The 12715-nt window shown below is 48.4% G+C and overlaps 7 protein-coding genes across 7 annotated transcripts; 6 read left to right on the top strand and 1 right to left on the bottom strand.

The window, feature by feature from the left end:
- Positions 1-348: 348 nt before the first annotated feature.
- FTJAE_6214 (BPL1-biotin holocarboxylase synthetase) lies at positions 349-2562 on the top strand (the record flags this gene model as incomplete). Its single annotated transcript, XM_037352803.1, has 5 exons — positions 349-385; positions 441-1074; positions 1130-1705; positions 1754-2025; positions 2072-2562. The coding sequence occupies 5 exons, from the start codon at positions 349-351 to the stop codon at positions 2560-2562; spliced, it is 2010 nt and encodes a 669-aa protein (XP_037206615.1).
- An 887-nt stretch (positions 2563-3449) lies between these two features.
- On the top strand, positions 3450-4403 carry FTJAE_6213 (uncharacterized protein; the record flags this gene model as incomplete). Its single annotated transcript, XM_037352802.1, has 2 exons — positions 3450-3481; positions 3539-4403. The coding sequence occupies 2 exons, from the start codon at positions 3450-3452 to the stop codon at positions 4401-4403; spliced, it is 897 nt and encodes a 298-aa protein (XP_037206614.1).
- Positions 4404-4773: 370 nt separating this feature from the next.
- Positions 4774-5448, top strand: FTJAE_6212 (uncharacterized protein; the record flags this gene model as incomplete). The annotated part of the gene is made up of 1 exon (XM_037352801.1): positions 4774-5448. One exon carries the CDS (start codon positions 4774-4776, stop codon positions 5446-5448), a length of 675 nt encoding a protein of 224 aa, XP_037206613.1.
- Positions 5449-5772: 324 nt separating this feature from the next.
- On the top strand, positions 5773-6842 carry FTJAE_6211 (uncharacterized protein; the record flags this gene model as incomplete). The annotated part of the gene is made up of 2 exons (XM_037352800.1): positions 5773-5804; positions 5855-6842. 2 exons carry the CDS (start codon positions 5773-5775, stop codon positions 6840-6842), a joined length of 1020 nt encoding a protein of 339 aa, XP_037206612.1.
- A 453-nt stretch (positions 6843-7295) lies between these two features.
- Positions 7296-8764, top strand: FTJAE_6210 (uncharacterized protein; the record flags this gene model as incomplete). Its single annotated transcript, XM_037352799.1, has 3 exons — positions 7296-7411; positions 7468-8030; positions 8082-8764. The coding sequence occupies 3 exons, from the start codon at positions 7296-7298 to the stop codon at positions 8762-8764; spliced, it is 1362 nt and encodes a 453-aa protein (XP_037206611.1).
- A 636-nt stretch (positions 8765-9400) lies between these two features.
- On the bottom strand, positions 9401-9908 carry FTJAE_6209 (mitochondrial import inner membrane translocase subunit TIM16; the record flags this gene model as incomplete). Its single annotated transcript, XM_037352797.1, has 2 exons — positions 9401-9814; positions 9873-9908. The coding sequence occupies 2 exons, from the start codon at positions 9906-9908 to the stop codon at positions 9401-9403; spliced, it is 450 nt and encodes a 149-aa protein (XP_037206610.1).
- A 565-nt stretch (positions 9909-10473) lies between these two features.
- FTJAE_6208 (Rap1 GTPase-GDP dissociation stimulator 1) lies at positions 10474-12547 on the top strand (the record flags this gene model as incomplete). Its single annotated transcript, XM_037352796.1, has 3 exons — positions 10474-10681; positions 10731-10985; positions 11034-12547. The coding sequence occupies 3 exons, from the start codon at positions 10474-10476 to the stop codon at positions 12545-12547; spliced, it is 1977 nt and encodes a 658-aa protein (XP_037206609.1).
- Positions 12548-12715: the final 168 nt, after the last annotated feature.

Here is a 12715-nt window from a genome sequence, read left to right as displayed (position 1 = left end):
TAGAGACTCACCCGCGCATCCAGTGCTGAAGATCCGCTTGTCCCTTCATCAGCGGTTAGCAAAGGCCTCGGCTTTCGGTGTCTCAACGGAAAAGAGCGCTCACTCACCATTCATCGGGCTCATCGTCGTCTTCTTCCGTGCTCTGCTGAGCGTTACTCTCTTCTTTTGTCATAATTTCGACTGTTCTCTTGTCCAAATTTGTGGTGATTGAGTCTTACGTGTTATCGTTGAAAGAGGTTAAAAGGTGGTTCGAGGCGGAGATTTGGCTGAGGCGAGATCCAACAAAAGTCAAGTGACAAAGACTACACGAACAACTACAATATCACTAGGATCAGCCAAATACGAACAATGGCACCGGCAAAGCTCAACGTTCTTGTTTACACAGGTTTGGTCCATCAATTCCTTTCACAGGCCGTTACACTCACTGATTCACTACCAAGGCATTGGCACCACAGTTGAGTCAGTGCGGCATTGTATCTGGTCCCTCCGCCGTCTTCTCGGCCCCAACTACGCCGTCATCCCCATCACCGAGAACATCGCTCTCAAAGAACCATGGCAAGCAACATGCGCACTCCTCGTCTTTCCAGGCGGTGGCGATCTCGGCTACTGCCAGGCACTGAATGGTGAGGGAAATCGTCGTATCGGCGACTATGTTCGCCGAGGAGGCTCTTACCTAGGCTTCTGTGCTGGCGGCTACTACGGGACACAAAAGTGTGAGTTTGAGTTGGGAAACAAGCCCATGGAGGTTGTTGGACGAAGAGAGCTAGGGTTCTTCCCAGGGACCTGTCGAGGTGGTGCGTTCAAAGGCTTTGAGTATCGGAGTGAAAAGGGAGCGAGGGCTGTGCGTTTGACGGTACCCAAGGGTGCCTTTGAACAGGAGGCTGCGTCTGAAATCATCTCTTACTATAATGGAGGAGGTGTCTTTGTTGATGCTGCTTCGGTTAAGGACAGAAAGGTCGAGGTTCTCGCTACTTACGATGAGGAGCTTGATGTCGATGGTGGCGATGGAAAGGCAGCAGTTGTTCTTTGCACAGTCGGAGATGGTAAAGCCTTGCTTACTGGCCCTCACCCCGAGTACGTTTCAATCTGTTCACTGTATACATGTTATGTACTGACTGATACGGTTTAGGTTCGCTGCGGCCAACTTGAATCCTCAGCCAAGCGTTCCTGGGTATGATGACCTGGTCACCAAATTAGCAGACGCCGACAAGGACCGAGCTGCTTTTCTCAAGGCATGTCTCACAAAACTCGGTCTTGAGGTCAGCCCTCACGACACAGGTGTCCCGTCACTCTCCCATCTTCACCTCTCTTCCATCACCGACACAGGCGTATCGGAGCTATTAACTGACTGGAGCGACATCATCAACAAGGAGAACGGCGAAGAATGGATCCGAGCGGAAACAGACACCTTTCACATCCAGAATGAAGACACAATCTGGAGCCTTGAAGGGCTTCAGCAATCTCTGACAGAGACAATGGATACCAACATCTCTGAGAATGGCAGCATTGACTACAGTAAGATCATCAAGAAGATCTTTCCTCACGAGAAGGGTCTTCCCCATCCCAAGCTTACACCACATTTCAACCATGGTCTGTTCTTTTCAAGCCTGAAGCGTTATCGACAAATTGAGCCAACTGCGCGGGCATGGGGTGACTTGCTCATGTACGGCGAAGTTGTCACAAGTACAAATACCATGCTTGAGAAGTATGTTCCCCTCCCAAGTAGGAGACGTACAAGGCTAACACGCACCAGGAACCCCAAGCTCATGCCGAAACTCCCAAGCGGCTTCACAGTCTCAGCTACCACCCAAGTTGCTGGTCGTGGTCGTGGCTCCAACGTCTGGATTGCTCCTCCTGGAATGCTCATCTTCTCGACTGTAATCAACCATCCAGCCCATCTCGCTGTGACTCGTCCGGTAGTATTTATTCAGTACATCACGGCTATTGCCATGGTTGAGGCGGTGCAGTCTTATGATCGTGGTTACGAGAACATTCCCATCAAGTTAAAGTGGCCTAATGACATTTGTAAGTCAATTCAGCTCCCTTGCAAGATCAAGACTAACATCGATAGATGCCCTTGATCCCACAAAGTCACAAGAGAAACCGCATTATGTGAAAGTCGGTGGTATTCTCTCGCAGTGTCTCTGTTTCGATGGCAACTACCAAATCATCCTCGGCGTAGGCCTCAATACCATCAACCCCCGTCCCACAATCTCCATATCCGACCTCGTTCCATCAGGGGCACCAGAACTTCATCTCGAAACCCTCCTAGCACGCGTCCTCACACGCATCGAGGCCATTTATGCTCAATTCCTTCGAGAAGGGTTCTCAGCTGACCTTGAAGCCCGTTACTACCGCCACTGGTTACACACAAGACAAGATGTCACTCTCGAGGCAGAAGGTGGTGTCAAGGCTCGCGTGGTGGGAATTACGCGGGATTGGGGAATGCTGAAGGTTGAAGAGACAGATGCTACCGGGAGGTCGACAGGGAAGATCTGGGCATTGCAAAGTGATGAGAATAGCTTTGATTACTGGAAGGGCCTGGTCAGGAGGAAGATGTGAGAATACGTATGTGGTATCGAAGCGCTGGAAGTAGGCAGATATGCATTAGGCAATGCTAGTTATGGAAATCATCCTAAATTACCAATTAGATCATGCCATCTTTGATTCGTCAATAATCGAGGCTCGAGTCACAAATCTGTCTTGCTGAAAATTGTTTCACGTCTATGGAAGTGTAGATAGTGACCCAAATCCATGAGACCAACATCTAAGATAACTGTCTTGGCTTTGCGATGGTAGAATCTCTCGCAGACGGGTCCAATATTCTTCTATATTACCTTCACATTAGGTACATTTCTACTGTCAGAGGTTAAAGGACGGTCCTGAAGCCCTTGGCAGCATAGTTGGACTCCTTGGTAAGGTGGTGGCTAGGGGAGTGGGCTGGGGGAGCATCAAATGCACACCGCGGGCGCGACAGAATATCTCGTAGATTGCGTGTCAATCCAGGGATATGAATCACGGGCGCGAGAAGTACCTGGATTATCTATTCATGCCGTCAGCTCTTATCTATCTGAGAGATGCTGTCATCCTCAGCGCTTGATGCACCTCAGCAACGAAGCACTTTCCAGATCATCTTTATCTTTGACTTGTCCTTCCTGGCTGAATGATCCTTGGGTTTCCTTTGGTGCCGACTTAATCAACTAGAGCTGGGGTTTATGCTCTGAGTGTATAGACCTCTTCTTCTGTTACTCACAACCGTGCCAGGTTTAGCATCTAACCACAGATGATACTGCAGCTAGTCAATGTTGATTCCTCCCCCAACCCTACCGTGTTGAAATCTATTTAATCCTCTAGGAGGACTGCTCTGCGACGTGACATTCTTGACTGCTCGTTCCCTCGCTAGTATCATCCTTCGCGGGCAGACACAAATACATTTTTCCAATCATACAATGTGCTTCCTATTCATGGACCCGGACCTCATGTAAGTTTACGAGAAATCTAGGCTAATGCACCGGACTTTCACTCATTCCCGTGACAGCATTGATGAGCCCGAATTGCAATCTGCCAACCTCAACACGGACAAAAGAGGGGACACACTATCAAGAAATGAAGCTTCACCGACCCGCCAGGGATACGAGCCTCGTGATTTAAAAGACCTGACTGGTCATACTTTCGGTACAATTCCTCCGGATTTCAAGCCAGTACTTACCATACCATGGACACAGCGCCCTGATCAAGGCATCTCGGAACTTCCAGCCGACCTGACGATCATTGAGAGGTTTACCACAGTCACTCGGTCAGAACAATCCATAACGACGAGCAGTCCGCCAAGGCTCACCCCAGGCACCGAGATAGAGATAATCACCATTACTGATGGAACTAAGTTCATCCCCCCAAGCAGCACATCTGACGTGATGAGTTCCAGTCAGGAGTCAGAGCATACTTCTACTGAGGTGCTCAGCTTGAGCACCGAGACAACATTGCTCGCCTCATCCTCTTACGGTGAGGCAAGCTCTTGGACTACATCATACACAACCGATTCAAGCACAGAGCTTCTACTACCGTCTTCATCCCCGCCTGTATCTGGAACGCCAGCTCCATCAGATGCCACAAGAATTATAAGAGGGGTTTTTGCAGGTGTTTTTGCCCTTTTGGTCGCGATATTCGTGTTTTATTTGGCACGATGGTTCGTAAAAGGACCAAAATCGCAGCATAGAGAGCAACATGAACTGCAACATGAACTGCAACCTGAACCACGACATCAACCGCGATATGAGCCGCGACCTGAACTGCATAATGGACCGCAGTATGGGCCGTCATCTAATGTGTCTGTCACTGTCTGCCATAACCATGCCGAGATACAGCCACAACAAGCGGTGGCGGAAAACACGTGGAAAGCTTGAAGAACTCAACGACTCAATCCGGCATTGATTAACAAGTATATGATCGAGCATGGGTGCAGTGCCTTTCCATAGTTTTCAAGTCGCACAAAATATCACTGCCTTTTCTGAATCGATGCATTACGCTGCCTGATCACATCTGATCTATCTAGCCTCGTACAATAACTCACAATGACTGTAATGCATTTTCAACAACAGATTGGAATACCTTGAATCAGCTCAAACTGCCACTTATATATAGTCCTCCAAGGCCCCTCCCCCTGTATTCGATTTATTCTCAAGCCTCCACCAGCATTTGCCCAACACCTCAATCGTCCAAGTAAAAGGCCTGACTTGTTTCACTTATATCATCAACATAAAAGTCTATTAGATCATGGAGAACCAGGAGATCTCCACCTCTCATGGGACCGAGCCTTCGTCCAAAAATCACCATAATGACCCTCGCGAACTTGTGGACTTGACTGGAAACGTCTACAGCACAATTCCACCTGGCTTCGAGCCAGTTTTTACATTTGCATCAGAGGACCTCCCAGGAAACGATAGAGAGGATGTAACAGTCATCGACAAGGTTGATAGCACTTCCATCAAAGATGGCGTGATAGTCATAGGTACCGAGACCTGGGAACCTTTCACTTGGTATACAAGGCATAAGCAGGAGACTGTCACTCTTGTCTTGCGTCCTACGGGGGCCACGAGCAGCAATAACGATATACTCAGCATCATCAGTCATTTGACGCTGCCAGATGCAACTCCTACAGCCTTGAGCAAGGAGTTATCTTCAAGTTCGTCAACTTCAGAGAGTTCGACAATTCCAACTGCTGAATCTTCCAACAGCTCTCTATCTGCAGGTGCATGGACCTTTATATTAATTATGGCTGTATTTTTCCTTGTCCTATCCGTCATTGTCGTTGTGCTTTTAGGGCGCGGTTCGCGTTCCAGGCACAATCAGAACAATTTCAACTTCCAGCTTGACAATGGTCCCTTTGGGCATGCTTACACGGAGCCTGTGCAACCTGTAGAGCCAGCTCCAGCAATTTTGAAGTCATAAATGATTGCACGACGCGTGGATGATTCTGGTTGGCACAGATGCAGGGCCTCATGATAGCACTCATTAGTTACACAAATAGCATTATCCTTCTCTGAATCGATCACTCGTGATAAGTCTATTCACTATTATATAAATCCCATCACCCAACAACTCATAGTAAGTGACTATACCTATGATCTAGACACCGACTTACCTTTGAATCAGCCCAGCATGGTGACTATATACATGGCCCTTAGAGCCGTTCTCTCGAGAGCGATCTCGACAAACGGTAGATATGACAAGCAGTGCTTTTTTTTCCCACAGGATTTTAAATGACTGCTCAAGATGGCTATTCTCTTTCCTGATTCTGAGCGCATGTAAGTACAACTCAGACTCTGGATTCGCTCAACCCCTGACATTATGATAGCGACGAGGCTCAAAGTCGGTCTCCTGAACCGGAAACGACCCAAAACAAAGAATTCGAACAACAAATCACATCTCATTTCCTTAATGAACCACGTATCTTCATCGATTCGTTGGGTCATACTTATAGCGACATGAAATCCAACCAAGAACCGTATTCCACTTATGCGAAGATTGTTACAATCCCACGCAAGAAAGTTCAAGAACCGGTTACCTTTACCTCAAGACACACGATAACCCTTACCTCGATGACAACTCTAACTTCATTTGCCACTATATTCGAAACAGAGCACCTAGGTCCCGTCGATCCGTTGCCCAAAGTCACTTCGAAGATCACTACCCATATCACAATAACAGCTGTCAAAGACCCTTCGACAAGTTCCGTACAAGCAATTCGACCAGCCATAGACCCCAGTCCTTTATCTCCTCCCAGCGTCGATGCGAGCACTGATCCATCACTTTGGAGTACCGTTACTATAAGTGACAAGATACCGCCGAGCTCAGTCTTGACTACATCGTATACCACTGATCAAGAGGAACCTAATCTACCAACAGCTACTGCAGACGTTTCTTCTTCAAACGACTCTTTAACAGCGGCTAAGGTAGCGCCTATCGCAGTCGGTGTGTTCTTGATGCTCGCCACAATATGTTTGATAATCTATCTTTGGTTACGACGTCGCCGAAACCGAAAACGCACCAGTGCAAGCACTCGTGTACCCCGGGGCGTGGAAGCTTCACGATCAAACCCAGCTCCATCAAACTCGCCATACGGTCAAGAACTCAAACCTATATTAGCACCCTATCGCTCTACCAAGGAAAACACACTTCTGACTACCGATGCACGCAACATGTCTTTCGAGATCGATGAATATGGTCGAAATAAGGGCTTCAAACACTATAAATTCGAACCTTGTAGTTCGAGACAGCCTGACGGACGCAATACAGATTTCGTCCAAGATCCTCAGTGGAAGGGCAAGGAACGTGCAGAATAGCAACGTTTGATATAAGAAAGTATTTCTCAAAGCTTGATTTCTCTTCACTTATGAGAGGCTCTCGTTAAATCTCCGCATATACCTCAGACTTTAACTGATCCCTTTGCAAAACCTTGACATTGTGTCTGAATGAATGGCATGTGACACTGTGACAAACGCTAGATAGAGTCTGCAGCAAACAACTGTCGTAGAGTTTCGTTGGCAACCATGAGAAGATTCACGCACAAAACTCTATTGTGGATGCATATAAGGTATGGAAGCCTAGAAGTACAAGACATAAAATGGAACATGACACGCAAAACATCTCAACGTTGCCCTCATCTCATCCGTTCTGCCCTTTCTGGTCTCTGCGTCCCTAGACCGTTGTATTTGCTACGGCCATCGAAGACTCGACTTGACTACGCCCAACTTCCAGCATCTCAAGGCGTTTGGTTATTTTAAACACTTTTCAAGATGTTGCTTCCCAAACTTTCTCTCCTAGCAGTTATGGGGATACCTGTAGCTGCCCTGAAGTACCAAAATGAAGTCGCAGACGCGACGATAGACCGCAACTGGTTGCTGTCAGGTTGGTAAGTCATATATACTTCATCTCTCAAGACTATACTGATATATTCTCTCCGTATAGTGGCCCTTGTCGCAAGTACCCTCTCCCTAATAACGACGCCGACGGCTTCAGGTATGATGAAGACAACGATGCAACCTACAAAAGTATCTGCGACGTATGCCGCAGTAACTATGGCCCTAGACAGCCAGGTCGCGATGACTATGACCTTAAGCAGCCAGACAAGGACACAACCAGCCCGACCACGGTGCTCAGTCTGCCCAAGGAGACACCAACCATCACGAGTAGCAGAACAACGCAGACGAAACCGCATGTCGGATGGCTAACCCCTCCAGGCCCCGATGATGGCGCTACATTTGGAAGCAATGATCCTCAACAGCCAGGTCGCGATGACGATGGCTCTAAACAGCCAGAAAACGGCATTACCAGTTCGATCGCGGCGCTCAAACATCCCAAGGAGACACTAAGCATCACAAGTATCAAAATAACACAGACGAAGCCTCGCGTTGGATGGTCAACTCTTCCAGGCCCCGACGACGGCACTACCTTGGCTTGGTTCACGAAAACAACAACGCATACCGAGACTGAGACCACCACCACGACAGCATCCACTACTATAGATCTAAGTAAGAGTACAGCAACATCAATGGGGTTAACTGAGACTTCAGCAACATTAGACCCAGAAGAGACTGACACTCCAACGTCACCAAAGAAAAACCGCTCTGCTGGCCTTCAAACAGCCGGCATCGTAATGGCGGTTCTATTTTTCATCCTATTCACAGGTCTAATCACCTGGAAATGCTTTCGACACCGCCAGCAGATTCAGTTTTATGAGGGCCCTGAGGGGCCAATGGGTGAAGCTGGTGGCAGCGCCTTCGACGATTCAGGCTCAGAGGCCGATGGGAGACAGGCCAGAAATCTGGTGGCCTCGGTGAGGGACTGGTTCAGAAGGCACCAGTTTCCATTTCCTCCGCCAAACGAGCCTGAAGATCCGACTTCTGATGGTGATGAACCTGGGCCTCGTCCGGTTCCTCCCCCTCCCCCTCCTCCTCCTCCTATTCCTGAGCAACCAGTTCAAGCTCCCGTTTCTGTAGTACATTCAAACATCCCACCTACTCGTCCCGCTATCCCACGACGTCAAGTCCGGGCTCCCTCGATTCAAGTCCCAACTCCTGACCCAGCTCAAGATCGGAGTAGCTCGAGTGTCTACAGCCAGGACAGCGGATATCCAAGGTCGATCGAAATACCCAGGCCACTCTCCATACACAGATCCCGTCGTACACAGGAGGAACCTCAGTCGCCTCGAGAATGGAGGACAACAGGAGAGCCTGTGCCAACCGAACATTATGGCTGGGTTTAATCTTAATATTGCGCTATGGATGGAACGGAAGGGAACATAGTTTCGGTTACATCTGTATGATTCCATCAGCGTGTTGCATCTTGTAGGAAGGTTTGTGGTTTGATCTTCCAATACAATTGCTCCTTTTCATGATTTAGACTGTTATTGCATCACGTATAAAACCTAGAGAGGAATCATGAGCCTAGAAGAATCCGGCAGTGTGAATAGCTTGGTGGCTATAATATATCAGTACCCAGTGAGGTGTGTTTGTCACAGGGGTACTACAATGTCGTCCCAAGACACACTACATTGTCCTTGACGAGACATTTGTTGCCGAAATATACGCCCTCAACTCACGCCAGCTCTACTCACATCCAACCCAAGAGTACTCCGTTGATATCGTACAGTTGTATTAAACATAAGATAGCATAGGTCGTCTGTCTCTTTTTTCTTTCGTCTAAGAACCAACCAACCTCGAGCGGCTCATCACGCTACCGATAACCCAATGAACGCCGTGCCATGCCGCAGTCGAGTGAAGATGTACATTGTATACATGGAGAAAGTAAACTCCTCCCTCCCGTCCCTCAGAACTCCTTTACGAGGTCATCGTACAAGTGTCGCTTTTCGTTTTTATTTGCTCAAGGACAAGGAGAGTCGTCAGTCCTTGTAGACCTTGGGCTTGAACCCCTCTTTGATTTCAGCCTCCTGCTCCATCTTCTCCCGTATAGGACCGATCTCTCGCTCGAATCGCTCCTTTGCTCTTACGATCTTGCTCTGGAGATAGAAACTGCCACCCTTTTGAGGATCGTTGGCGTCAAACAGTCGTTTATAACGTGAGAGAACCTCCTCAACATTGGCTTGTCCACCAGCCGGGGGCTTGACGTTGAGAATCTTGCATGCCTCATCGAGAGTCATGCCAGAGGAGAGAGAGGCACCAGCGGATGTGTTGCCGGCCTTGGCTTGCGCTCGCTGGTACGCTGAGGCGGCCTGAGCCTGCTTATAAGCTGCGACGAATGATCGACCGAGGATTCGGGAACCTGTTAGGAAGGCTGTGACCACGAATTTGTGCGCCTGGGGTTATGTGTTAGCCGCCACTCCAACCAATGCGGCGATTCTTGAAGTAAAGAACATGGCGGGCATGATCCAAGACGAGGGCGCGTACCATTTTGAAGAATTATGGATGATGTAGACGAATTGATTATCGGGAGAAAAGGTGGAGATATCGCTGAGAAGCGACGTTGAAATAGCGGCCCTCGTTCGCGACGAGGGAAAGGATCGTGATGGCGCTGCTAGAGACTTTTTCCCCGGGTGCAAAGTCGGCGGAGGCGAATCATTCCGAGGTCGGAATTTTGCACCTCCGATCAACCGGCAGCTGCAACATGATCTGCCGTGGTTTAGCCGTGCGATGCATCCACCGCGATTCACCGAGCTTCACCGAGACAAATGCCCCGCGATGGAGCTACAGAAGAGAATGTTAGCTGACCGTAATGAGATGCGTGAATGTACTAAATTTCATGAACTGATCCTGAAACTTTGTGTTGAATTTTAATTGTCAAGAAATTTGTTTCCTCATTTCTTACATCAATGTGAAGCTTTAGAAACTTTTATTCATTTTGTAAGCACCTCTTCAACATAATTGTATAGGGTATCTCAAGTGGACTGGTGTAACTAATTCAACATCCGTCCAACTTCAGCATTATATCTCATACTCCACAAGAGAAGCTGAGATCATGTCTATGTCACCTCAAGACGTGGCTGTCCTTATACAGCGTGAAGGGAGCGGAGCATCACCAGAAACTTACGATGCCGCCAGCGAACCTGAGGATGCTGTTCTAAAACGAACAAAGCTATTATCTTCCGTGCTCGAAACTCTTGAGCAACAAGATCCTTCTTCGCTAGAGGCTACAGCCAAGGCGTTAGGCGACGGAAGTCGAGATGGTAAGTGTGAAATCAAACCCAATCTGTGAATCCGTTAACACGGGCACAGTGGCTTGGAGACTCCCCTATGGAGATTCCGGAATTCTCGAGTTCTTCCTTGACATTCTTGCCTCAGATGAGGAGCAGCCTCATGGTGTCAAAGTCCAGGCTCTACGTGTTACCGGAAATTCTTGTGCCGATACAGACCAAAACCGAGCTCGGGTTGTTGAGGGCAAATATATCGTTTCTTTTATCAAGCACCTTCAGGACCTTAGTCTTGTTCCGTACTTGATTCCGGTACTCTACAATGTCCTTGTTGATTATGGTGAGTCTTGAAGACAACGTTCGAGCGGCACAACACTGAAACTTGTAGAACCTGCTCAACGTCTTGCTTCAGAGTCACGACTCAGCAGTCATCTCATCACTCTCCTTCAGTCACCCAACCGTGCTGCTTTCAGCCCTCTCGTCACTTATTTTTGCAAGATCCTTGCTCTTCTCATCACACAAGATGGCGAGGCAGCTGTTGCAGATTCTGAGACGGCCTCTGTTCTCCTCAAGCTGGCTGTCAGCCCTGACCACAGCACTGATATCGAGGACTTTCTCGCTCTCGTATCTACCGCGGCCAGTTATCTTGCTAATGAATCCTTCCAAGAGCGACTCCTCAACTCAAAAGAAGTAGATGTCTTTGTCAAGGCATTCTACATCGCCCATACTCAATTTGACTCAGAGCTTGATGACGAAGACACTGCCAAGGAATTAGGGCAGCTGTGTACCTCATTGCTTACAACTCTAGCTGATCTGACTGGCAATGACGCCTTCCCAGCTCACTATACCCTCGAAAGCTCAGTGCCACAGTCGCTTCTCAAATGGTTGAAGGAGCCGCATGTCATCCTCCAGTCCGCAGCTTGTCTGGCCCTCGGTAACCTCTCCCGTTCAGATCAGGCTTCCACGGCCTTTGTGCAGAAGTATCAGGCTCATCTTCCTCTGATCGCAATTCTTTCCGACCCAGAGATCAAAGATGCCCAGCTTCTTCACTCCGCACTGTCCTTCCTCAAGAATCTCGCAATTCCAGCACAGAACAAAACATCCCTAGGGGATCTGCTAGAGCCAGTGAGTGTGCCAAGGATATTGACCATCGATACTCTTCCTCAGGTCCAGTTCTCGGCAGTTTCACTACTTCGCTTACTGCTTGTGAACTGCCCAGATAATGTTCGTCGAGTTGTCACTCCCAGAACAGCCGAAGGAGAGGGGTCTGACAAACGCACAACTATCCATGATATGATCTCGCTGTTTGATCGATCAGATACGGAGCCTACTCGACTCGAAGCTGCACGAAGTATTGCTACTATATGCAGAGTTCTTCATACAGCGCCCACCGAGGAGGTTCTTTCTGGATGGAGTTCTGAAACTGAAAAGGCACCATCGAGGGATCTGTTCTATGCTGAGCATGATCTTTCACAAGTGCTGTCATTCCTTGTCACTCAAGAGAAGTGGCCTATTCTAAAATCCGAGGCTTGGTTCGTCTTTGCTCTCATGTCACGATCAAAGGATGGTGCCCAAGTCATCGTCCAAGTCCTTGCAATATCTGGAGCTATGGATGCTGTCAGCTATGCAGTCACCGGAAAGACGGCAAACAACGAAACACTACAGATCGAGGGTGGTGCCCCCGAACCCCCCCTGGCAATTCCCGAAGAGCTGGCATTGGAACCTCAGCAGGTTGACCCGAAACAAAAGGCCAATATGGCCAAGGTTGACAGAGAGAACTGCCTGGTACTGTGCACCGAAGTTGCCAAGAATGGGCATACTCTGGAGCCAGAGCAAGTTGGTCGTTTACGCAGTTTAATTCAACAGGGTACAGAGTTGCTGGGGAAGAAGGCTGAAGAATAGCAGAGTCCCAAAGCATAGAATAGACACAGATACGAGGAACATAGACATCACTTGACGAATGGTTCAAAGCATTGAAATCATAACGAATAACTTTTTAAAAAAGAGATACCATATGCACGTAATGCATCCATTGACCAAGTAATGATAGAGCAAAGCCGGTGATCATGC

The sequence above is a fragment of the Fusarium tjaetaba genome, assembly GCF_013396195.1.
Source record: "Fusarium tjaetaba strain NRRL 66243 chromosome Unknown NRRL66243_c0000122, whole genome shotgun sequence".
Taxonomy (NCBI): Eukaryota; Fungi; Ascomycota; class Sordariomycetes; order Hypocreales; family Nectriaceae; genus Fusarium; species Fusarium tjaetaba.
This window is presented reverse-complemented; position numbering and strand designations above follow the sequence as displayed.